The 26,029-nt window shown below is 40.6% G+C and overlaps 1 protein-coding gene across 1 annotated transcript in view; it reads right to left on the reverse strand.

Annotated features, from left to right (window-relative positions):
• Positions 1-26,029, reverse strand: part of LOC145417842 (von Willebrand factor A domain-containing protein 5A-like) — a 756,527-nt gene that overhangs the window by 499,490 nt on the left and 231,008 nt on the right. The window contains exon 7 of the mRNA XM_080286463.1: positions 4,118-4,331. Within this exon, the coding sequence (XP_080142589.1) occupies positions 4,118-4,331 (214 nt within the window). The remainder of the gene's footprint in view (positions 1-4,117; positions 4,332-26,029) is intronic.

The raw sequence follows: 26,029 nt of genomic DNA on the forward strand, positions 1-26,029 counted from the left end.
AGTGACGCCCCGCGGTTAAAGGGTTAATAAGAAAACAATCATAAGACCATGCATTACTTACAAACTAGAGTTTATTGGTAAAAATTAGTTAGGGCGTATCAAAAATGTGACGGGTTGCACCAAATAGGGTTAAAACACATTACAGTATGAGCTTGGCTCATACCTGTAAAGATACAATTAGGTAAGAACACACAGTACAAAACTCCTCACCTGCAAACCCACCTGGTTCTGCGGGAACAGCATTGTCACTGGAGAAGTAAGTGATTTTCTTTTTTATTTATCTATTTACCTATCTTTATGTCATTATATTTACACCTACTGTAGATATATATTGTTATTTACATAAAGACAAATGACAGGGAAATACGTACAGCTTCAGTTTCAGTTGCTAGCAACAGGTATAGTGTTCATGTGTGGTTTCTGAGAGGACTATAAAGAAAACCAGATGTAATTTTACAATAGTAGTTGGAATAGAACCTAAAAAACCATACCTAGCAAGCATGAAAATGTCTGTGCACTATGGGAAAATAACATAAGTGACCACAGCTGACGGCAGTCCAGAGGGCAGGTAGGTACACTGTAGTTTTTGGCATTTTTCTTAAAAACTATGAGGTGTAGGAGAACCGTTATTATATCAATTGAAAGCTCATGAAATTCTGCATAAGATGATGAAATAACAACATAACACTGCTGAGAAAAGTTTTTCGCTAGAGCTCCCCGAATAAAAACTCTGTTGTCTATCGGAAATAGGTTTTACTTTTTTGCTTATTACTCGAAAACCATACCTCGTATCACAATTCGAAAGCTAATAAAATTCTCTTTCAAATGATGTATAATATGTACAGACAGGTTAGTAAACATTTGAGCTATGATGTTGAGAATTGAGATGAATGTTCCTAAATGTTTATTCACACCACCCTAATGTACATATAGTTTTTTTTTTTTTGCTTATCGTGTAGAACAAACATCAATGAACAGGAATATGTAGGTTTTGTAGCAAATAAATATGTTTAGGTGGTGAAAATAGGCCGAGAATACATTTTTTTGGAGTGCGGCAGACAGAGGAGGAGGGAAGAAAGGCAATGTGTTGTGGAACAGAAAAGTTATGAAAACTTATCGCATATGAAAGGGTTAATATTGAACTCTGCACTATTTGTTTAAGCACTTGCAGTGTCATATGGCAATTACAATGATATTTCTGTGGCCTTTCATGCACAAAACAGAATGAAAGGCAGATGATCATGGTGAATGTAAACACTGGACGGCTATCTTGGCATTGACAGCTGACTGTCGACTTGTGTGAGGCACCACATCCACACAAGATTCTTGGAGACAGCCACCAAAAATATCATTCTAGCTAAATTGCGACCAATTTTTAAACATTATTCCAAAGAAGGGTATAACTTTTTAATTATCATTCTAGTGATTCATCACATCATGAATGGTAGTATAATGAGGCCAGACTGTATATGAATAAAAAGTAATGGAAGGCCTGCAATAAACTGGGTAAAAAAGTAGAAAACAAAAATCAAAGTCATATACTGTCCTTTTATAAGGGCAATAGTACATGTAAAATGATATTTAGTTCACAGAGTTTAGGTGCTTCCTGCTGCCCACTTTATCATGTATTACAAAGATGGACTCAATAATACACTGATAACTTTGGAGATATTTGGAGCCTTTATGTTTGTTCTATCTATCTATCTATTGCCAGATGCCTTAATCCCATACGGGGTGGCCACAAACAAATCACCTCCACGTCACCCTGTCCCCCGCCATTTCACTGCCCTGCTCCCAGCTCACACTCCCCCTCCCTCATATACCTCTCCACTCCATCCCTCCATCTCATCCTTGTTGCTGTAGCATAATACAATACAGTGGCTGGAACCTTTGGAGAGTTATAGTCTTTTCATTTGCTGTGACTCAGTCAACCCATTCAAGAGGATTCATTCATTCATTCATTGCCAGACGCCATGTATCCCAAACGGGGTGGCCAAGGGCTTAGAGTTAATTGTTTTACAGGGAGGGGCACTAATCCTCCACCAACCCCACTTGACACGGAGGGATGCCAACAGCATCTGGTGTTCCCAGGCGGTCATCCATCCAAGTACTAACCTGACCCAAGGTTGCAATGGATTATTCCAATGATGAAAAATAAAATAACATAAAACAATATAACTTTGCAGGTTTAATTTGTACCATCACTACGTATGCATCTATAATTTATTCATGTTACTACCACCAGATTATTTTATTCAACTTAGCCAAAAATTTCAAACTAGAGGGTTAGATGTAACTACATTAGCTCCTACACTATCACGTATCCTAAGCAGAATAAAGATAGCTGGAGATGGCAAGAATTAAATAAAAAAAACTCGTTGCTGTTGTTATGAACCCATGTTCACCTAGACATAAACTTCAAGGATTGTAAGAAACTAGCCACATCACCTGGGTGCTGTCAGAGATCTTATACTAAGGTTCGGTCATTGCATTTTTGAGACCCCAACATTCTTGCATGCATCAGCCTTGGTCACTTAATGGCCGCTCTCCATGCTGCTCGATCTCTGGCAGCAATCCTATTCAGTCCCTTGTCCCTGAGGTCAGACTCAGTGACCTCATCCCAGGTCTTTTTCAGTCTACTTCTAGCAACCCTACCCACAACATCAATGCTTCTCACTTTCTGCACCTAATTATCATCCCCCATCCTCTCCACATCCCCAAACCACCTCAATCTACCTCTCCTCATCACAACACCAATACACAAAAGTCCTATCTTACCCCTCAGCTATTCCATTGTAAACCTAGTCCCCCCGGGCTTCATACTCAGGGATGCACTACACATCCACATAATCATTATCATTTCTGTATGTCTGAGCCTGCGAATATCCTCTTCCTTTACTGCCCAGGTCTCACTACCATACAGCATTATACTCCTAACACATGCTGCATACAGAGATCCCTTAGCAGGGAGGGAGACCCCTCTCAATGTCAGGAAAGGCAACAGTTCCCAGAACTTTTTCAAACCACTCCTCACTCTAGCCACAGAGCTAGCTCCAGCCCAACCTCCAGCACATAACATGTCTCCCAAATAACAAAACTCTTCCACACACTCAAGAGACGTACCAGCAATTTCACCCCTTTCACACCTGACAATCACCTCAACACACCGCACACATGAAATCAGCATTACCTTGCAGTCCAAATCTAATACTACAACATCTCATATGCACCCACTTATCACAGACACTACAGAAGATGGAATTACTTCCCACACACTTGTGGCAAATCACACATGGCCACTCTCCCTCTTCCTTAAGAGTACTGTCACCTGCCCTAGATACCATCACTTTTGTTTTATCTGCATTTACTCTGAAGCCCTGGTGCTCCATACCATCTCTCCACTTCCTAAATCTTTCCTCCGCCTCCCTTTCATCCTCTGCAATCAACACCAAATCATCTGCATTCAACATCTCCCACGGGAGTCCATTCCTAAAGACACAGGAGAGGGCTTCAAGTACCATGTTAAACAACAAGGGGCTCAAAACTGACCCTTGGTGCACACCAACATTCATGGAAAAGTCATCACTCAAATCTCCATTCACCCTTACTTGGGTGTGAGCACCCACATACATGGCCATAACCACCCTAACTAGCCACTCCTAGATCCCAAGCTTTCTCATTGCCCACTTCATCACCTCTCTAAGGACTCTGTCAAAGGCCTTCTCCAAATTAACAAAAACAAAGCACAGTTCCTTTTTCTTTCCTATATATATTTCTCCTGAAGCTGCTGAACAATGAATATGGCATCAGTGGACCCTCTCCCTTACATAAACCCAAACTGCATCTCATTAATATTCACTCTTTCTCTAATCATACCTTCTAGAACTCTCTCCATTACCTTCATTATCTGGTCTAAAAGCTTTATGCCTCCATAATTTCCTCTTTCCAGAGCACAACTTGAGGTTATGTTGAAGAACTGCTTCTGTTGTGAAAGTGAGGTGCATGAGGTGAGTAAGTAACCTACGTTGCACATAAGTAAATATGCATTCCAATGAAGGCATAATGAGCTGCAGTTTGTTTAGTATGTCAACTGCAGGAGCTGATAAAAAATACAAACCTGAGCGGTCAATCACGAAAATGATCTCATTCTTGCTGGAATAGCTGTCAGCAGGGAGTTCAGGGAAGAGGTTGATCATTAGGAGGTGGTCACGCATGATGCCAGTGCCTGTGCGGTCCTCGGTCTCCCTCAGCACATGTGTTTTGTAGGGGTTGGCATAGTACACAATCAAGCTCCAATCATGATCACACATGAACCCTCCATCTTGAGTAATCTGTATTATGACATAATGTTATATATTAAACAATACTTTCATTCACCTGGAAAGGATCTGATGCAATATTATATTACTCCTACAGAACCATAACTTCAAGGGAATAGGAAAAACAAGGTAGAGACAAATATTATTTGTCCATAGGTTCTGATTTGCATTCAAGGCAGCATTAATGGAACAAAAAATAAAATAATATCAATCCTATCTATCTACTGTCAGATGCCTTAATCCTGTATAGGGTGGCCCCAAACAAATCACCTCCATGTCACCCTGTCCCCCGCCATTTCATTGCCCTCCCCTCAGCTCACACCACACTCATATACTTCACTCCATCAATACATCTCATCCTTAGCCTTCCCTTCCCTCTACCCTCCTCCATCGCACTCACATACACTCCCCTCATTAGTCTCTTGCTCTCCATCCTCCCCACATGGCCAAATCACCTCAGTGTATATCTCCTAATACATTCTATCAAATCCACATCCACACCAAAACACCCGTTCACTTCCTCATTTGTTAGCCTGTCTCTCCATGTAACTCCACATGATCCGCTCTAATAACTCATTTCCATTGCTCTCACTCTTGACTTGTGTCCTGCCACTAAAGTCCAAGCTTCACTTCCATATGTTAGAGTGGAGATCACAATACTATCGTGCGGCAACTTTTTTACTTTCATGCCCACTTCGCTGTTTCTTATCACTGCTTTTTAAAGAACAAGCAATCTTTCTTCCCTGCTGTACTCTTTCAAGCACTTCATCATCCAAAGTTCCATTCTTACTCATCACACTACCCAAGTACTTAAATGCACTCACATTTTCCATTTCCACACTATCCACCCTCACTATGCATTCGGTGACTTCAATTCTCCTGAAGACTATAACTTTACTCTTCCCTACCTTCACCTTTAAATTCTACTTCTTACACACTCTGCCACACTTATTCACCAACTCCCCTTTATCTTTATTTAACAATACAGTACAATCTTCAAACAACAGAACAGGAAGTTTCCAAATGAAGCCCTCTCTCATTATGGGCGCTCCAACATCCACTGTCCTACTTTAATACTTGTTTAAAAATCAAGCCAAAAACTGCCTGCATTCCTCAGCCATTTACCATTTCACTTGCTCAAGCTTCTAAATCACAGAACAAGACCCTGATTTTTTAAAATGAACTGGTATGTGATGGATCATTTATATGATGACTAAAAATTTCAGACTTTTTTGTGTAAGGCATGTGGAGAGGTTGCACTAAAACAACCAGACAAAATGCAGAACAAAGCTGTTGGAATTTTTAATAACTCTGCCAATATAAAAAAAACTACCTTCCCTACAAGTAAGAAGGAATTTTGCCTCCCTTGCATTATTTTACAGATACTTTTATGGCAAATGTTCAGATGAAGTTGCATCCATTGTGCCACCTCTCCATGCCTTCCCTCATTTTACACGGGCATCTATTAGCGCTCATGACTGTAATGTCACACAGCCATATTGCAGAACTCATGCCTATCAGAATTCTTTTATTCCCCAAACTGCATCTCTCTGGAGCTCACTTCCCCAGAGTTGTTTCCCCCCAAACTTCAACCTACAGCAGTTCAAGTCCAATTGTTCGTTATTTTATGAACGGAGGATGCCAGTAATCTGGTGTATGGATTTTTTTTTTTTTTTATTCATTTCTTTTTCCTTCCTCTGTTCTGTTATTTAAAAAAAAAAAAAAAATACAATTGCATTTTCATTTATATAGTCATGGAGGTTGGGACACTTGGTGGCAGGTGAGGGCACTCACCATCCACTCACTCAATGTAGTGCTGCTCTTGGGTGGCTACCCTTTCCTCTCTTCCTTCCTTCTTTCCTTCCTTCCTCTTATGTCTTTCTTTCCTTCTTTCTCTCCCCTTCCTTCTGTCTATGGGTGACTCTACACTGAGTGGTAAGCCAAATGGTTTCCTGTACACCAGAAAACCATTTACTATGCTGGGTGGTAATCATATAATCAAACTACGGTGCCTGGTGGTTTAGTGGGTAATTAAGGCGCTCCAACTGGAATGAGCCTGTGCTGGTTTATAACCAAGGGATGGTTTGGAGTTTACTGCTCATGTAAGCTACTCAGGGATGAGTGAGGCTGGCCATTCTCATCATAAATGTCAAGACCAACTTGCCTATCCCTGGGCACCTACGCTCCTCATTGAGTAGATGATATACAGTCATCTCACATAAAGTGTGTGAATATGGGCAACACAGCATGTCGGACTTTATAAATTTGCACTTTACGAAGCATAGGATCCCATGTTAAAATGGTTTAACGGGTGACACATCCTGAATTTTCGTATATTCATTCACCAATACCTACCCCTATCCAAAATGCAAAAGGAAAACCTACAATAGAAACATGCAAGAGTAATACTGTATATTTATTATGAAAATTCAAGACCTTACTAGAATTGTACAGAGGGCAGACAATGCTAACTGTTGTTGTGGTGGGCGAGGCCGAACCCCGTAAACTGAATCAAAACACTCAACAGTTGTTCTGCACTTTCACTCTCATCACTACTGGAGGGATTTTGGCTCTCTTTTGTATTGTTGTTCTTTTTTTCTTGGAAAGAATGGTTTGTTGGTTCTTAGCCTTTGGTTCCTTCTTTCTTGCATTAAAAGAAAGAAAGAAAAAAAAAAAGATAATCCACTGTCTCCTCCCTCGGTACACTCATACATGTGAAAAATCCTTTTGGTAATGAATCATTCTGAATCATTATAAATCAAATTTTTGGAAATTAATCATTCTGAATCATTACCAATTGAATTTTTGGTAATTTATCATTCTAGATGATTAACGATCGATTTTTTCATTATCAAATTGCCTCACATTTGGTAATGAAAAATACCAAATGGCAACCCTGGTGATGATTGCGCTGGTGATTAACAAATGCTCTTAAAGAACAATATTGTGTAGGAATGCACATCTTAGTTTGCACTAGGTTAGGTGCTGCCTGTTGCTGCTATAGGAAACCCTCAAAGTCCAAATCAGACACAACAGACATTATGTCATCATCCTGCTGCTGTGGACACCACTCACACACCAGACGTACCCCACCACACATACTCACCAGCCCCACCCTCACCCATCGCACACTACAAATTATGCTCACGATTTGCAAGAGAATACTGTATTTGCCTCAATTTTTCATGCCTGTCGCACACGGCAAGTAGCAAATGCACTTTCTATATAATTAATTATTGTCAGACCCCTTCCCACATTAGGTGAGACGCACTTTGCGATGGCGCACACTTTAGGTGAGATGACTGTATGTATGTATGTATACACTCAAACTTCGAGTACCGTGGGCAATAGGGACTGGACAAGGGCCGTGGTACTCAAATCCGCGTCACTCAGACAATATGTTTATGTGTACAATGGTACAGTGTGTCCTGGCAACTTTCCTAACTCTCACTTTTACCCCTTTTTACCACCTAACCCCACATAAATTATCCCCACTTACACCCACCATCAGGTAAAACAATGAAAGAGATATAACTACTGTAATTTAAAAAATCTATCTATCTATCTATCTATAGCCAACGCCCTAATCCCGCAAAGGGTGGCCGCAGACAAAACGCCTCCAAGTCACTCTGTCACCCACCATTTGACTACCCTCCCCCCAACTCACCCCCCCCCTCCCTCATATACCTCTCAACTCCATCCCTCCACCTCATCCTCGGTCTACCCCTCCCTCTCCCTCCCTCCACCTCACCTACATACACCCTCTTAGTCAGTCTTTCATTCTCCATTCTCTCCACATGTCCAAACCACCTCAGTGTATTTCTCCTAATCTTCTCAACCACATCCACATCTACTCCACAACGTTCCTTCACTTCTTCATTCGTCAACCTGTTCCTCCATGTCACTCCACATGCTCCTCTCAAGTAACTCATTTCCACTGCTCTCACTCTTGACTTGTTCCCCTCTTGCAAGGTCCACGCCTCGCTTCCATACGTCAGGGTAGGGATCACAATACTATCATGCAGTGACTTCTTAACTTCCATACGCACCTCCCTATTTCTCATCACTGCTTTCAGTGTACCAACAACCTTCCTTCCCTGCTGTACCCTTTCACGTACTTCACCCCCCAAAGTTCCATCCTTACTCATCACACTACCCAAGTACAGTACTTGAATGCACTCACATTCTCCATATCCTCACCATCCAACTTCACTGCACACTCTGTGACTTCATTCCTCTCAAACACCATAACTTTACTTTTGTTTACATTAACTTTCAGCTTCCTCCTCCTACACACTGTCCCAAATTCATTCACCAAACCTTGCAACTCCCATTCATCTTCACTCAACAATACTGTATCATCAGCAAAAAGCAACACCGGAAGCTTCCAAATCTCACCCTCATTCATTAAGGCCAGCCCCACATCCACTGCCCTACCTTGCACCTCCTTTACAACCCCATCCATATATATATTAAACAGCCATGGAGACATTACACACCCCTGTTTCAGTCCCACATTGAGATCAAAGAACTCACTCAGCTCACCATACACTCGCACATTCATCCTTGTGTTCTTGTGAGTTAGCATTCAGTTTCACATTCTTCGTTTGATATCACGCTTCCCTACACATTTCAGACAGACTAAGCATATGGCTAAACTGCTCAGTCAGTCTGAAATGTGCTGGGAAAAGCGATATCGAATGAAGAATGTGAAATGGAATGCTAACTCATGAGAACATATGGATGAAAGAGTACTTTTTTTCTGGTTTGCAACATTTTCGTTCCATTTCATCCCCTAAAACTGCCAGACGCATAAATTTTAGTCTAACCATATGGCCTAACGTCTCCCCAAGGCCACATGACACGAGAAGGCGAAACTGACAACATTATCGGTGGTGGGTGGGGGATGAGTGCCGGGAAGCTACGAATCAACACAAGGGTACCAAGCCTGACTTCTTTGTTAATGCTATTTCTAATACCACTGATGCTCTTAATTACAATAATTAGATCTCACTGTTTTACCTGATCGTGCGTATAAGTGGGTGTAAATTACGTGGGGTAAGGTGGTTAGGAGGAGTAAAAATGAGAATTTCTCTGACGCTCCACATAATGCCCTATAGGCCTAAGCTTCTCAGTCAGCTTCAGGACAAATATAAACTTGCACTGCTACAAGGTTCACATCACTTCCTTGGAATGATCTTTATCTTCTCCTGGTCCTTCCAAATCGTTATGATGGTGTTTTCATTTACTCCATAATTTTTTGTCATTTCGGTAAATGTACACTTTACGAAAAGCAGTGGAAGTACCTTACCAATTCAATTCATATTCCTCCAGTTTGTTTTCGGTGTTTTTCTGACTATTTTCAGGGTGATAAATTACCACTTCCTGCAGAAAAACTTCCCACTTTTTATCATCACATTCCTTAAGCCGTACCTATGATTGTCTTGACGTACTCAAAGGTGGTTTTCGTCTCCCAATTTCCCAACTGGATGCTAGGTTAGGTTAAATTATTAGGTATAGTTAAGCTAGGTTAGGTAAATTGTAGTTAAACATTTAGGACAGGCCATTTCGCTGTAACCCTGACGAGTCAAACAAGTTGACACAATGGAACACAGCTAAAAACAACGGGGAAACAGATTTACCATGAAACGTTAATTTACCACCCAGAAGTAATCCAAAAAATATAAGATTATCAAGATGAAGAAGAGAGAAGAATGTGGAACTGAACACTAGCTTAGGAGAGAACATGGATGGAAGTAATTTTTTTTTCTGATTAGCAAACATTTTCATTCAGTTTCGTCCCCTAAAACTGTGAAACCCATATGACTGTGAGGTAAAGTCAGTGAGACACGAGAAAGGACTTTATAGCCGTATGCTCAGTCGGTCCGAAACGTGTTGGGAAGCACAAATTCGAACGAAAAATGTGGAACAGAGCACTATTTTACGAGAACACATGGATGAAAGTTTTTTGTTTTGTTTTTTCTAATCAGGAAACATTTTTGTTCCATTTCATCCCCTAAAACTGTGAAACCCATTATGAGTGTAGGGTAGAATTTGGTTAGGCGCAAGAAAGGACTGATAACCGTATGCTCAGTTAGTTGGAAATGTGTTGGGAAGCACTAAATCGAACGAAGAATGTGGAACTGAACGCTAACTTACAAGAACACATGGATAAAAGAGTAACTTTTTGTCTAATTAGCAAACATTTTCATTCCATTTCGTCCCTTAAAATTGCAAACCCATTATGAGTGTGGGTATGAACTAGGTGAGGCAGTGAAAGGATTGATAACCATATGCCCAGTTGGTCCGAAATGTGTTGGGAAGCATGAAATCGAACGAAGACTGGGGAACTGAACCCTAACTTACGAGAATACATGGATTTTTTTTTTTTTTTCCTGATTAGCATACATTTTCGTTCCATTTCATCCCCTGAAATTGCGAAACCCATAAATTTCGTCTAACCATTTGGCCTTGAGTGTCCCCAGGAAGCATATTTCCATTCTGTATGTGTATTCATCTCACCATCGAGAACCCTCAGCCAGGAACGATGCTCGCCCAGTCGTTTCAAAACTAACCATAGGTTTTTCTCGAAAATATGCTCAGTGTGTTTCCCAGGCAAAATTTTCTCAATCTAACACCTAACCTATCCCACTAGGGCTGCTTGGCTGAGGTGGCTGGGTATGGTATTGAGATACATACCAATACAGAATGGAACTATGCACCCAGGAAAGGTACCTAGAGTTTAGAGGATGACGTCACTGCGCGCGACTTTCAAATTTAGTCGCCAGGCCAGCTGACTTCCCACATGAGCTCAAGTTTTTCCACGTGTTGACATGACTTGTCTCATTACGCTGATCGCGTTGGAACAAAAACGTGTTACTCAACCACGTGTTACTCAAGGATTGAGTGTATATGTATGTATGTATGTATGTAGGCATTATGATCCCATATGAAGCCACATTGGTCAATGTGCAATTGCTATATTTGCTTACAAGATCACAGACACAAAGTTACAATCGCTTGTTTGTTTCACGATGGCCTTTGTACCCAGTTACTATTGGGTGTATTGGTGTCAGTGACGGAAAAATGGCGCAGTGTTGGAGTTCATGCAGGAAGTGATGTGAAATAACTATCACTGTCATATCTGTACATCTGAGCCTGCGATATCCTCTTCCTTTACTGCCCAGGTCTCACTGCCATAAAGCATTACACTCTTAACACACGTTGCATACAAAGATCCTTTAGCAAGGAGGGACAGCCCTCTCAATGTCAGAAGGGGCAACAGCTCCTGAACTTCTTCCAATCACTCCTCACTCTAGCCTCCGAGCTAGCTCCAGCCCCACCTCCAGCACATAACATGTGTCCCATGTAACAAAACTCTTCCATATATCTGTGCTAATCCCCTGATTCTACTGACTGTGACAAATTCTTTGACTACCAGACTTCTAAGATGGAACACATCCTACTAATTTTTCCATTCTCTGAAATCTCCTTTCTAGGTGACTCCGCAATTCACAACCACCTTTGGCTCTCCTCTCTTTTCACTAATCCACCCCCTGAACAAACCTACATATTTTCTATCATTAATGACTTAGACCAGCTTGTACTGCACCCTTCCCATATCCCTGACTGCCTTGGAGAGATTTCTAACATACATGACCTCTTCTTTACATCCAATCTTGCTGCTTATGCCGTTTAATATTTTCTCTCTGTTGGGCTTCTCCGACTACAACCTCATCACTTTAACCCATGGTGTCCGGGTGTCGTGTATATATGACGGCCCGGGGATATCTAGGTGACATGTATACATGATCTAGTGTTTTGTGGCATTGTCTGAATATTCCATGGGTTATTTCCACCACACACAGCCACTGGCAACCCTCCTACATGCATCCGAGTCACGCTTCAGTTACCTGCACACCTTCGTAACCGATTGACCTATGCAAAAAGTTTTCCCTGTGCCTGGATCCTCAGCTAAGCGCCCTCAGCCACTGACTTCAACACCAATGAAGTCCAAAGGCCAGAAAAGAAACGGCCTTAGTGACAGTGCGATATGGAGAAAACTTGAGGTGACATCATCGCCAATTGTGAGTGGGGAAAAAGACTCTTCCTCTGAGGAAAGCGACCTAGCCATGATGAGTGTCGGTATTTATTCGTCAGATGAGGAAGGTGGAATATGTGAGTCCTCCACTGTGCGCCCATCGTTTCTCCCTGTACATTCATCTGCTATTTCCAATGATGGGAATGGTTCAGAGGATACTGATGATCCGGGAGAGGGGGATATTGGCACAGATGAGGAGATGGAAGAGGAGGTAGGGGCCGGAGAAAGGGAGGAGGTGGAGAGAGGGAGGAGGAAGCACCATAAAGAAGGCCTTGCACCAGCACTCTACGTATATTTACGTGAATAATGGAAGCAGAAAGTTTGTTTCATGATGAAATCAGTGCCTTATTTTTTTACTGATAGGTTTCAGGTGTGTGCATATTAGTTATGATGAAAAAGTACATCATCATCATCATCATCATCATCCAGACCTCCTTTCCCACCCTAGGGCCGGGTGAGAAGTAGCACCGTCCAGACAGCTCAAGTTTGCCCAATCCAATGGGCCATGCTTCCATTCACGCATCATTCAAGCCCCTGGAATCCTGACTCTATCTGATACACCAAAAACATTCACCACATTCTGTAGCTTCACAAGAACATATCCGATAGACTCAATCTAGATGCTGTCACGTTAAAAATAGGGTGCCAAATCCCTTATCATGCACTTCTTCTCATAACATCCATCCTGCCAGCTCAATCTCGTGTCAGTCCTCTAGCCTCACCAACTTCTATACCTCTCTTCCTCACAGACTCATCCACCATCTCCTTCTACCTTCTCCTTGGCCTACCTCGCTTCCTTCAATTCACAGGAAGTAAATTCTGTTATACAGGAAAATATAGTGGATTATGGATAGTACTTGATTAACTACTTTGTTCACAATATTATTATTTAGGATTTATGTAGTAGTAGTAGTAGTAGTAGTATTTTTAGTAGTTGTAGTAATACCCAGTCTTCTAGCGGCACAGCAGTACTAGAATTGAGCAACAATGCAAATCAAACGTACATCTGTTCTTACCTAATTGTTCTTACCTAACTGTATCTTTACAGGAATGAGTCAAGCTCGTACTGTCCCGTGTCTTAAACCATATTTATCGTACATATCCTTAAATTTGTGAATTGTTTTGGCACACACTATTTCATTCGGTAGTGCATTCCATTGATCAATTGCTCTGTTTGGGAAACTGAATTTCCTTACGTCTTTATCACCTCTCTTCTTATACAGTTTTTTGCAGTGTCCTCTTGCTGATGCTTCTCCATATATTAAGTAATCATTTATGTCTATTTTCTCCTTTCCTGATATGCACTTATATAGCATTATCATGTCACCTCTTTTCCTTCTCTCCTGTAGTGTTGGTAGTTCCAGTTTATTTAGTCTTTCTTCGTAGCTTAGGTCCCTTAAGCTTGGTATCCATCTTGCAGCGGCCCTTTGAACTTTTTCAATCTTGTCTATATGCTTTTTGAGATGAGGACTCCAGACTACTGATGCATATTCCAGGGTTGGTCTAATGAATGATATTATCCTTCTTAGCATGTCTTCATTTACGTATGTGAATGCTATTCTCATATTTGCAAGCAGTGTATACATGTTCCGTACCTTCTCGCTGATGTGGTCAGCCGGAGATAGTCTGTTATTGATAATCACACCTAGGTCTTTCTCTCTTTCTGATGTGCATAGGGTTTTATTTCCTAACTTATAATCCCAGTCAGGTCTTTTTCCACTTTTACCAAACTTGATTACATGACACTTGTCCACATTGAATTCCATTTGCCATGTACTACTCCATTCATGAAGTTTATTTAATTCTTCTTGTAGCTCTTTACAAGAGTCTGTGTTAGTAATTCTCCTTTGTATTTTTGCATCATCTGCAAACATATTCAGATAGCTCTCATTTCCAGTGTTACTGTTTATATCATTTATATACACTAAAAACATGATTGGTGCCAGCACTGAACCCTGTGGTACTCCACTAGTGTGTGTGTGTGTGTGTGTGTGTGTGTGTGTGTGTGTGTGTGTGTGTGTGTGTGTGTGTGTGTGTGTGTGTGTGTGTGTGTGTGTATTTACCTATTTACCTAGTTGTATTTACCTAGTTGTGATATACAGGAAATGAGCTATGCCCATGGGGTCCCGTCTCTTTTTCTCATTAAGTCAAATTTTGCTTTGAACTCATTTAAGTTTTTAGACTGGATGATCTCTTTGTCCAGGCTGTCTATGCATCTATATGGATCTATATGGAAAGTTATATTTCTTGATATCCTTCAAACAACTTGGCTTTTTCAGTTTCATTCCATGTCCTCATTTTACTTTCCCATCCCATACAAACAGATCATTTTTATCAATTTTATCTAGTCTCATCATGGCCCTGAACACTGAAATCATGTCACCCCTTTCTCTCCTTTCTTTTAATGTAGCCAGGTCCAGCTTTTCCAGCCTCTCTCCGTAAGACAGATCTGCCAGGTTGGGGAACATCTTGGTTGCTGTTCTTTGTATTCTTTCAATCTTATTTATGTCTTTCTTCTTGTGCGGGGACCACACTACAGCCGCATATTCCAACCTGGGGCGGATCATGGCCACTATCAATTTTTTCATCATTTCCTCACACATGTAATGGAATGCCACTCTTGTGTTAGTCAAGAGATTGTACGTCTCTCTAACTATCTTGTTAATGTGTTTTTCCGGTGACAAACTATCCTGGACCAGCACTCCCAAATCTTTCTCTTCTCTCACTTTTTTTATTGGTTCATTACCCATCATATAATTCAGTGATGGCCTCTTGATACTCTTACCATTCCCAATATCTTACATTTTTTTGCATTAAATTTCATTTCCCACATCTGGCTCCAATCTTGGATCCTATTCAGGTCTTCCTGCAGCAATTTACAGTCTCCCTCGACTTCTACTCTCCTCAAGATCTTTGCATCATCAGCAAACAGACTTGCATACCTGTTCACTCCATCTACCATATCATATATATAAATCAGGAACATTACTGGTGCTAATACCAAGCCCTGTGGGACTCCACTTGTTACTTCCCTCCATCCGGACATCTTGTCCTTTATTACCGTCCTCATTTGTCTGTCTCTCAAGAAGTCACACATCCACTCCAGGACGTTTCCCTTCATTCCTCCTATGTGTTCCAATTTCCACATTAGTCGCTTCTGGGGTACCTTGTCAAAAGCTTTCTCCAGATCTAGATACACACAATCCATCCAGCTGTCTCTCTCCTGTAACACGTCAATCACTCTTGAGTAAAAGCTCAACAAGTTGGAAACACATGACCTTCCACTTCTGAATTCAAACTGGCTCTCAGCCAATATGTTCATCTCCTCCAGATATATTATCCATCTGTCTTTCAGGATTCTCTCGCACAATTTTGCAATTATGCTGGTCAGGGACACTGGTCTATAATTCAGGGGTTCCACCTTGTTTCCTCCCTTATAAATCGGTACCACACTGGCCTTCTTCCATTCCCGAGGCACTTTCCCTTCTTTCAGAGAACACACAATTATATTGTGAATCTGATAGTTGTTCACTGCATTCTTTCAGTACCCAGGTAGAGATTCCATCTGGTCCTGGGCTTTTCCTTGCATACTGAGTTTCCAGTAATTTATACACTTCCTGCACTTCCATTTTTTGTCTTTTATCACTACATTTCTAGTCACACCCTCCCCCTCCACAAAGTTCTTTTCTTTAGTGAAAACCAACTGGAAACATTTGTTCATTATTTCAGCTTGCATTGCCGCGTCTTTATATACCTCTCCTTCTGCTTTCAGTTGGGTGATTCCTTCCTTTTGTTTCAATTTGCCATTAACACATCTATAAGACAATTTGGGTTCTTCCTTACATTTGTCAATTATCTCTTTTTCAAAGTTTCTTTCTTCCTCTCTGCATATTCTTGTACATTCATTTCTAGTTCTTTTATATTCTTCCTTTGATTTATTATTACCTCTCTTTCTCCATTTGTTCCATGCCACGTTGTGTGTGTGTGTGTGTGTGTGTGTGTGTGTTCTTACCTAATTGTTCTTACCTAATTGTATCTTTACAGGAATGAGTCAAGCTCGTACTGTCCCGTGTCTTAAACCATATTTATCGTACATATCCTTAAATTTGTGAATTGTTTTGGCACACACTATTTCATTCGGTAGTGCATTCCATTGATCAATTGCTGTTTGGGAAACTGAATTTCCTTACGTCTTTATCACCTCTCTTCTTATGCAGTTTTTTGCAGTGTCCTCTTCCTGATGCTTCTCCATATGTTAAGTAATCATTTATGTCCATTTTCTCCTTTCCTGATATGCATTTATATAGCATTATCATGTCACCTCTTATCCTTCTCTCCTGTAGTGTCGGTAGATTCAGTTTATTTAGTCTTTCTTCGTAGCTTAGGTCCCTTAAGCTTGGTATCCATCTTGTAGCGGCCCTTTGAACTTATTCAATCTTGTCTATGTGCTTTTTGAGATGAGGACTCCAGACTACTGATGCATATTCCAGGGTTGGTCTAATGAATGATGTTATTATCCTTCTTAGCATGTCTTCATTTATGTATGTGAATGCTATTCTCATATTTGCAAGCAGTGTATACATGTTCCGTACCTTCTCGCTGATGTGGTCAGCCGGAGATAGTCTGTTATTGATAATCACACCTAGGTCTTTCTCTCTTTCTGATGTATATAGGGTTTTATTTCCTAACTTATAATCCCAATCAGGTCTTTTTCCACTTTTACCAAACTTGATTACATGACACTTGTCCACATTGAATTCCATTTGCCATGTACTACTCCATTCATGAAGTTTAATTAATTCTTCTTGTAGCTCTTTACAAGAGTCTGTGTTAGTAATTCTCCTTTGTATTTTTGCATCATCTGCAAATATATTCAGATAGCTCTCATTTCCAGTGTTACTGTTTATAACATTTATATACACTAAAAACATGATTGGTGCCAGCACTGAACCCTGTGGTACTCCACTAGTCACTTCTTTCCATGATGAGTAGTTTCCTCTTAGTACTGTCCTCATTTCTCTTTTTATGAGAAAGTCTTGCATCCAACAAAACAGTTTGCCTCGAATTCCTCCTTGATGGTACAGTTTCCATAAAAGTCTTTGGTGTGGTACTGTGTCAAAAGCTTTCTTGAAATCTAAATAGATACTGTCCACCCATCCTTCCCTTTCCTGTATTGTGTTTGTTACTTTGATCTCAATGTGGGACTGAAACAGGGGTGTGTGATGTCTCCATGGTTGTTTAATATATATATGGATGGGGTTGTAAAGGAGGTGCAGGGTAGGGCAGTGGATGTGGGGGTGGCCCTAATGAATGAGGGTGAGATTTGGAAGCTTCCGGTGTTGCTGTTTGCTGATGATACAGTATTGTTGAGTGAAGATGAATGGGAGTTGCAAGGTTTGGTGAATGAATTTGGAACAGTGTGTAGGAGGAGGAAGCTGAAAGTTAATGTAAACAAAAGTAAAGTTATGGTGTTTGAGAGGAATGAAGTCACAGAGTGTGCAGTGAGATTGGATGGTGAGGATATGGAGAATGTGAGTGCATTCAAGTACTTGGGTAGTGTGATGAGTAAGGATGGAACTTTGGGGGGTGAAGTATGTGAAAGGGTACAGCAGGGAAGAAAGGTTGTTGGTACACTGAAAGCAGTGATGAGAAATAGGGAGGTGAGTATGGAAGTTAAGAAGTCACTGCATGATGGTATTGTGATCCCTACCCTGACGTATGGAAGCGAGGCGTGGACCTTGCAAGAGGGGAACAAGTCAAGAGTGAGAGCAGTGGAAATGAGTTACTTGAGAGGAGCATGTGGAGTGACGTGGAGGGACAGGTTGACGAATGAAGAAGTGAAGGAACGTTGTGGGGTAGATGTGGATGTGGTTGAAAAGATTAGGAGAAATACACTGAGGTGGTTTGGACATGTGGAGAGAATGGAGAATGAAAGACTGACTAAGAGGGTGTATGTAGGTGAGGTGAAGGGAGGGAGAGGGAGAGGTAGACCGAGGATGAGGTGGAGGGATGGAGTTGAGAGGTATATGAGGGAGGGGGGGGGTGAGTTGGGGGGAGGGGAGTCAAATGGTGGGTGACAGAGTGACTTGGAGGCGTTTTGTCTGCGGCCACCCTTTGCGGGATTAGGGCGTCGGGCTATAGATAGATAGATAGACAGTGTTTGTTACTCTGTCATAGTAGCTCAACAGATTAGTAACACATGATTTTCCTTTTCTGAAACCAAACTGTCTTTCTGTTATCATACTGTGTTCTTCTAGATGATTCACCCAAGCTTTTCTTATAAGTTTTTCTAATACCTTGCTTACAACACTGGTCAGTGATACTGGTCGGTAGTTGAGTGGATTCTGTCTATTTCCTTTCTTGAATAAGGGGACAATATTTGCTTTTTTCCAAATATCAGGTAGTTTACCTTGACTCAAGGATTTCTTGAAAATTAAAAATAATGTGTGTGTGTGTGTGTGTGTGTGTGTGTGTGTGTGTGTTCTTACCTAATTGTACTTACCTAATTGTATCTTTACAGGAATGAGTCAAGCTCGTACTGTCCCGTGTCTTAAACCATATTTATCGTACATATCCTTAAATTTGTGAATTGTTTTGGCACACACTATTTCATTCGGTAGTGCATTCCATTGATCAATTGCTCTGTTTGGGAAACTGAATTTCCTTACGTCTTTATCACCTCTCTTCTTATGCAGTTTTTTGCAGTGTCCTCTTGCTGATGCTTCTCCTTATGTTAAGTAATCATTTATGTCTATTTTCTCCTTTCCTGATATGCACTTATATAGCATTATCATGTCACCTCTTTTCCTTCTCTCCTGTAGTGTTGGTAGATTCAGTTTATTTAGTCTTTCTTCGTAGCTTAGGTCCCTTAAGCTTGGTATCCATCTTGTAGCGGCCATTTGAACTTTTTCAATCTTGTCTATATGCTTTTTGAGATGAAGACTCCAGACTACTGATGCATATTCCAGGGTTGGTCTAATGAATGATGTTATTATCCTTCTTAGCATGTCTTCATTTATGTATGTGAATGCTATTCTCATATTTGCAAGCAGTGTATACATGTTCCGTACCTTCTCGCTGATGTGGTCAGCCGGAGATAGTCTGTTATTGATAATCACACCTAGGTCTTTCTCTCTTTCTGATGTGTATAGGGTTTTATTTCCTAACTTATAATCCCAATCAGGTCTTTTTCCACTTTTACCACACTTGATTACATGACACTTGTCCACATTGAATTCCATTTGCCATGTACTACTCCATTCATGAAGTTTATTTAATTCTTCTTGTAGCTCTTTACAAGAGTCTGTGTTAGTAATTCTCCTTTGTATTTTTGCATCATCTGCAAACATATTCAGATAGCTCTCATTTCCAGTGTTACTGTTTATATCATTTATATACACTAAAAACATAATTGGTGCCAGCACTGAACCCTGTGGTACTCCACAAGTCACTTCTTTCCATGATGAGTAGTTTCCTCTTAGTACTGTCCTCATTTCTCTTTTTATGAGAAAGCCTTGCATCCAACAAGACAGTTTGCCTCGAATTCCTCCTTGATGGTACAGTTTCCATAAAAGTCTTTGGTGTGGTACTGTGTCAAAAGCTTTCTTGAAATCTAAATAGATACTGTCCACCCATCCTTCCCTTTCCTGTATTGTGTTTGTTACTCTGTCATAGTAGCTCAACAGATTAGTAACACATGATTTTCCTTTTCTGAAACCAAACTGTCTTTCTGTTATCATACCGTGTTCTTCTAGATGATTTACCCATGCTTTTCTTATAAGTTTTTCTAATACCTTGCTTACAACACTGGTCAGTGATACTGGTCGGTAGTTGAGTGGATTTTGTCTATTTCCTTTCTTGAATAAGGGGACAATATTTGCTTTTTTCCAAATATCAGGGTGTTTACCTTGACTGAAGGATTTATTGAAAATTAAAAACAATGGTTTACTTAACTCCTTTGCACATTCTCGTAATACCCAACATGAAATTTCATCAGGACCACTTGCTTTTCCTCTGTCTAATCTACTTAACTCCTCCTGTATTACTTTTTCTGCTATTTGTATATCTGGTAGTATGTGTGGACATGCGTGTTCCACATAGTCCCTCTCAAAATTTTTTTCTTCTGTAAAAACTAATTGGAAATTCTTATTTAGTGCTTCACAAATATCTTTCTCTTGTGATAAGTGATTCCCTCATCCGTAATGGATTGTATTATATCTTTTACTTTGGTTTTGCTTCTGATATAGCTGTAAAACAGCTTTGGTTGATCACTACTTTTATTTATTATATCCTCCTCAAACTGTTTTTGGGCTTCCCTCCTTATTCTTGTATAGTCGTTTCTTGCCTGTTTGTAATTATTATACGCCCTTTCACTATTGTGTCTTCTGTATCTATTCCACAACAAATCCCTTCTTTCTTTTGATTTTTTACATTCTGTATTGAACCATTTCTGTATTTTCTTATCTGCTTCTTTGTGCTGTGGGATGTACTTCTGGATTCCTATTTCATAAAATTCACAAAATTTTTTATATACAGCATTTAAATCTTGTCCTCTAAGCTCATTTTCCCAATCAACTTCTAAGAAATACTTCTTTAGGTCTTGATAATTTCCCTTTTTATAGTTTAGTCTCTTTTTGTAACTGTCATTGCTGTTTACTATGTCATATGTGTGTGTGTGTGTGTGTGTGTGTGGTGTAAGGCGCTGGTGGAGGCGTGGTGGCACGGTGAAGAGGCGAGAAGGTGTATGCAGCTGTTGGTGAGCTGAGCTAGCCTGCCTATAGACCATTGCTATAGTAACCATATTCACGAACGCACTCATGCCACACCTCTGAAAAACTTACACGGAAATGGTGTTTGTGGTTAACTGCGGTCTTCTGGAAGTGTTATTTTTGTGGAGGGCTAGTATAAGTATTAGTTGTGCCACTGCACCTCAGCATGCATATAGACACAGGCAAAAAAACACCAAAAGTTGCCCCAGTTCTCCACTCTATCTCTCTCTCTGACTACATGCACTTCATAGACAATCTGAAGCAATCAGCTTGAAGTCGAAGGATTGGTGAGTAGTATGACACTTATGTTTTTTAATTTTTGGTTAAGTATTAGCTTGGATATTAGTTTAAAAAAGGTGATTTTCTCTGAAATGCCCGGCTAGGAGGAGGGTCAGCGGATATACATGCTGGACGCCATGGGTTAACCTGTCCTATCACTCAGTAAGGCTTGTGGACCATTGCAAAAACTGGTGGCTGAGACACCTTGGACCTGCTGCTTGGTAGGCCCTCAGTCAGGACTTTTTTCACTTTCCCCGGAGTGATCATTGCTTCCACAGCCAGGAGCCATCTGAGTGTGTATCGTTCATTATGTAATTTATTTCCTTGGGCATGGAAGCATACATTCCTTTCTCTTATCCTGTGACTAATGGGAAAAAACAAAATAAACTAGTCTAATCACACTTGTTTTAAAGCTGTCCACAACAAGGACAAGGCCTAAAAAAGGTACCGGAACCAACCCACCCCTGAATCTTATCTCTTATTCTCTGCCCAGAACTGTGCTAATTCTGTTCTTCACCGTGCTAAGAATAATTCTATTCATACTGAATGCTCTGAACTCTAAGACTCAAATTCTTTCTGTTTCTTCATGCACCATGCCAAAACCCTCTCTAAAAATTTACTTCATTATCCATCCCTCCTCTTTCCTGCTCTGATGGCTCAGCAGTGGTTTCTTCTACTAAAAATGTAGCATTCTTTGCTCAGACTTTCTCCACAAATTCCAGCTTAGATGAGTCCAGTGCTGTTCCTCCATCACTTCCCCCCTCTGATTTCCTCATAACCGACATTAAAATTTCTTTACTTGATGTACTTTCTGCCCTCAATTCTAACAAGGCTTATGGGCCTGATGGAATCCTTCCTGTTGTCCTCAACAACTGTGCTTCTGTGCCTACACGTTGCCAAAGTAAACTCTTTTGGCTTTGTATGTCAACTTGTGCCTTGCCTTCTTGATAGAAGTTTGTTCTTACTCAGCCTGTCCCAAAAAATGATGCCCATTTATAGCTCTCTATCACCCAACTGCTTTAACATCCTGTATTCCAATCAGAACCTTCCTTCCAATCTCCAATAAGGGATCCACCAGTGATGCTCCACTGGTGATCTTAGCTTCCTTTCAGTCTCCTGGTCATCCTCCTTTTGGGGCTTTGGCAAAAGCTTTGCCATTGCACTTGACATTCCAGAGATTTTTGATTGTGTATGGCATAGATCTTCAATTTCCAAACTGTCCTCTTACAGTTTCTATACTTCTATCTGTGCCTTTATTTTTTGCTTCCTTTCTGGTCATTCTATAGCTGCTGTTGTAGATGGCCACCATTCTTGTCCTAGAGCTATCAACAATGGTGCTCCTCAGGGCTCTGTCCAATCACCAACTCTCTTCTTTCTATTCATCAATGAACTTGTAAGCTTTACTTGTAACCCTATCCACTCGTATGCTGATGGCTTCATCACCTTTCCATTCACTTCTCACAAAGAACATTTCAGCATTTATTTCAATAAACAAGGGCTGAGGCTATGGCCCATATCGGAAATTTCACGTTCGAAACCACCGAATCAAAGGAAATACATGTACTGTATATGGTTGACACTTCACCTATCTTTGTCATTTACAGTACTTCCCTATTATTGACTATCATTTTAAGAATGACTTTTGCTCCAAGAAAGATAAAAGAACTGTGAATGCAGTGTGCTAGGTAGCACTCCATTTGTATAATTGCGAGATTAGCAACCTTACTGTGCCTGTCCACTTACTGGCCTCCATAAGTCTTGACGCTTCGTAAAATCTGCTCTTTGTCTTTGAGAATGTTCCTCGCAGTTGATGTTTGAGTTCCTTTACCTTGCTTATTCACCTCCATAACCTTCATTTTCAGCTGCAAGGTGATCCTCTTATTCTTGGAATGAAGCAGTTGGGCCATTATGTAACAGGTGAGCAGGAGCAGGCATTGAACAATGCTAAAAACACCACAATATGCAAGTCCGGTGCAGGCAGACACAGACTGAAAGTCTTCAGACTTAACTTGAGAGATGCCGTGAGGGAGGGAAGGGCAGGAAACCAATCAACCATCTGGTGGTGGTTTTGGATACTACCATTCTGAGCAGGAACACCACATTTTTTCCTTGCTATCACACAACGGATTCACATTTTAGAATCACATTTTGCATATTGGTGAATGAGTTTGGGAGTGTGTGTAAGAAATGGAATCTAAAGGTGAATGTAAGGAAGAGGAAAGTTATGGTCCTTGTGAGAAATGAAGTCCCTGAATGTACAGTGAGGCTGGATGAGGTGGAAATGGAAAATATGAGTGTGTTTAAGTACTTGGGTAGTGTGATGAGTAAGGATGGAAGTTTAAAGGGTGAAGTGCTTGAAAGGAAGAAAGGCTGCTTGTTCTTTGAAAGCAGTGATAAGGTACAGGGAAGTGGGCATGGAAGTAAAAACATCACTGCATGACAGTATTGTGATAGCAACTCTAACATATGGCAATGAAGCTTGGACCTTGTTGGAAGGACACAAGTCAAAAGTGAGGGCAGTGGAAATGAATTATCTAAGAGGAGCATGTGGAGTTATATGGAGAGACAATCTGACAAATGAGGAAGTGAAGGAGTGCTGTGGTGTGGATGTGGATGACAGAAAGTGTTAGGAGATATACACTGAAGTGGTTTGGCCATATGGAGAGGATGGAGACTGATAGACTAATGAGGAGAGTGTATGTGAGTGAGGGGGAGGGGGGGAGAGGGAAGGAGAGGTCGAGGATGAGACAGAGGGATGGAGTGGAGAGGTACAGGCAAACCCAGGTTAAATGATGCAATTTGTTAAGTAAAAACTCATTGCTGGGAGGGGTATCATAAATCGGGACCGATTTAACATGTAAAGTAGAGGGATGCATTTTTTGAGGCTTGGGTGTCCACCCTAACAAGTCCTAAACCCATCAAAATTAATAAAAAAAAAGTTTAAAGCCAATCTAAATGACCTAACAGTTGTAAACGAAGCTGACCTAAACCTAAAAACAGTGCCCGTCTCACATGTACTCAGTCAAGGTCACTGAAGAATGCAATCTCTGACTTGTGGTCAAATTTGGTAGAGAAGAAGCAGCAGCATTGTATACAGTACAATCTCACCATCAGATGGTCCCAGGACAATTAAATAATCATCTGTTATGCATAATAATAATGTATGAATGACGCAGAATCATCCAAGGTGTGAATTGTTGTGACGGAGAATCACTGATGTTTTGATGGGGAATTCTCTTGACAGGAAATGCCATCGATGATGAGAATGGGATAGCCTTTTCAACGCCCCCTCTTTATGTCATTTTAGTTACAATTCTGGTTGCTGAACCCCTTTATTTTCTTCCCTCTCATTTGCCAACATTTATTAAGAATTTCCTTTGTATTTTCAAAGCATTTTCCCCTGAACAGCCCAAATGTAAACACATGATTTATCAATGTCACAGTTTTCCTCAGTGCATGAAATATTTACTCTTTATGGCTTTCATAATTATTAATATTTATTCCTTCTGCCCACAGGTGACTTTACACTCCCTCTTCTGTCTTTCTTTCCATCATTTTTCCCTCTTCCTTCTGCCGATGGGTGACTCTACACTGAGTGACTAGCCAAATGGTTCCCTGTAAGCCAGGAAACCATTTACTACGCTGGGTGGTATCCATATAACCAAATTATGGCACCTGGTGGTTTAGTGAGTAATTGCAGCACACCAATTGGATTGAGCCAATGAAGGTTTATATCCAAGGAGTGGTTGGGGTTATTTCTCATGTAATGCCACTCAGAGATGAGTGAGGCTGGCCACTCTCATCTTAAGTGTCAGGAACAACTTGCCTAGCCCTGAGCTCCTACGATCCTCATGGAGCAACAAAATATTGGATGATGGATGGATGGATGGATTTGAAATTATTATTATGCATTCCATGACAGGTTAGATATTCAATGGTCAAACATGAAACGCTGCAACAGAGAATCGTTGACATTTTCCCAGGGAATTCTCTTGAGGGGGAATGTGATCGATGATGCGATCGGGATGGCCTTTTCAACGGCTCTTCGTTATGTTGTTTTAGTTACTGTTGTGATTACTGAGCTCCTTTATTTTTTTCTCTCTTATTTTCCAACATTTATTTAGAAATTCGTTTGTATTTTCAGTGTTTTCCCTTGAACAGCCTGAACATCAACACATTTATTGATGTCACAGTTTTTGTCAATGAAGGAAATATTTACTCTTTAAGGCATTCATAATTATTAATATTTATTTACAATTATTATTATGTTTTCCATGATAGGTTAGATGTTTACTGGTCAAACACAAAATATTCTTTGATGAGCTGCCTATTTGTCCACACTGTTTTTTACCTTGTCTGATGGACGAGAATCCGTACCCCAAATGACTGTGTTCACTCTACCTATGACTAAAACACATTTATCTAAGTCTATACACAGTTTATAAATCAACCCAAACACAAAATTTAAGTCAAAAGTATCATCAAAAATTGGTAAAAGAAAATGAAAATCTATCACAAAACTGGGGGTTGGCCTATCATAGGCAGGGTGGGGTGGTAAGTCT

The sequence above is a fragment of the Coenobita brevimanus genome, chromosome 111, assembly GCF_032717465.1.
Source record: "Coenobita brevimanus isolate Jiangsu-jjx chromosome 111, ASM3271746v2, whole genome shotgun sequence".
Classification (NCBI taxonomy): domain Eukaryota; kingdom Metazoa; phylum Arthropoda; class Malacostraca; order Decapoda; family Coenobitidae; genus Coenobita; species Coenobita brevimanus.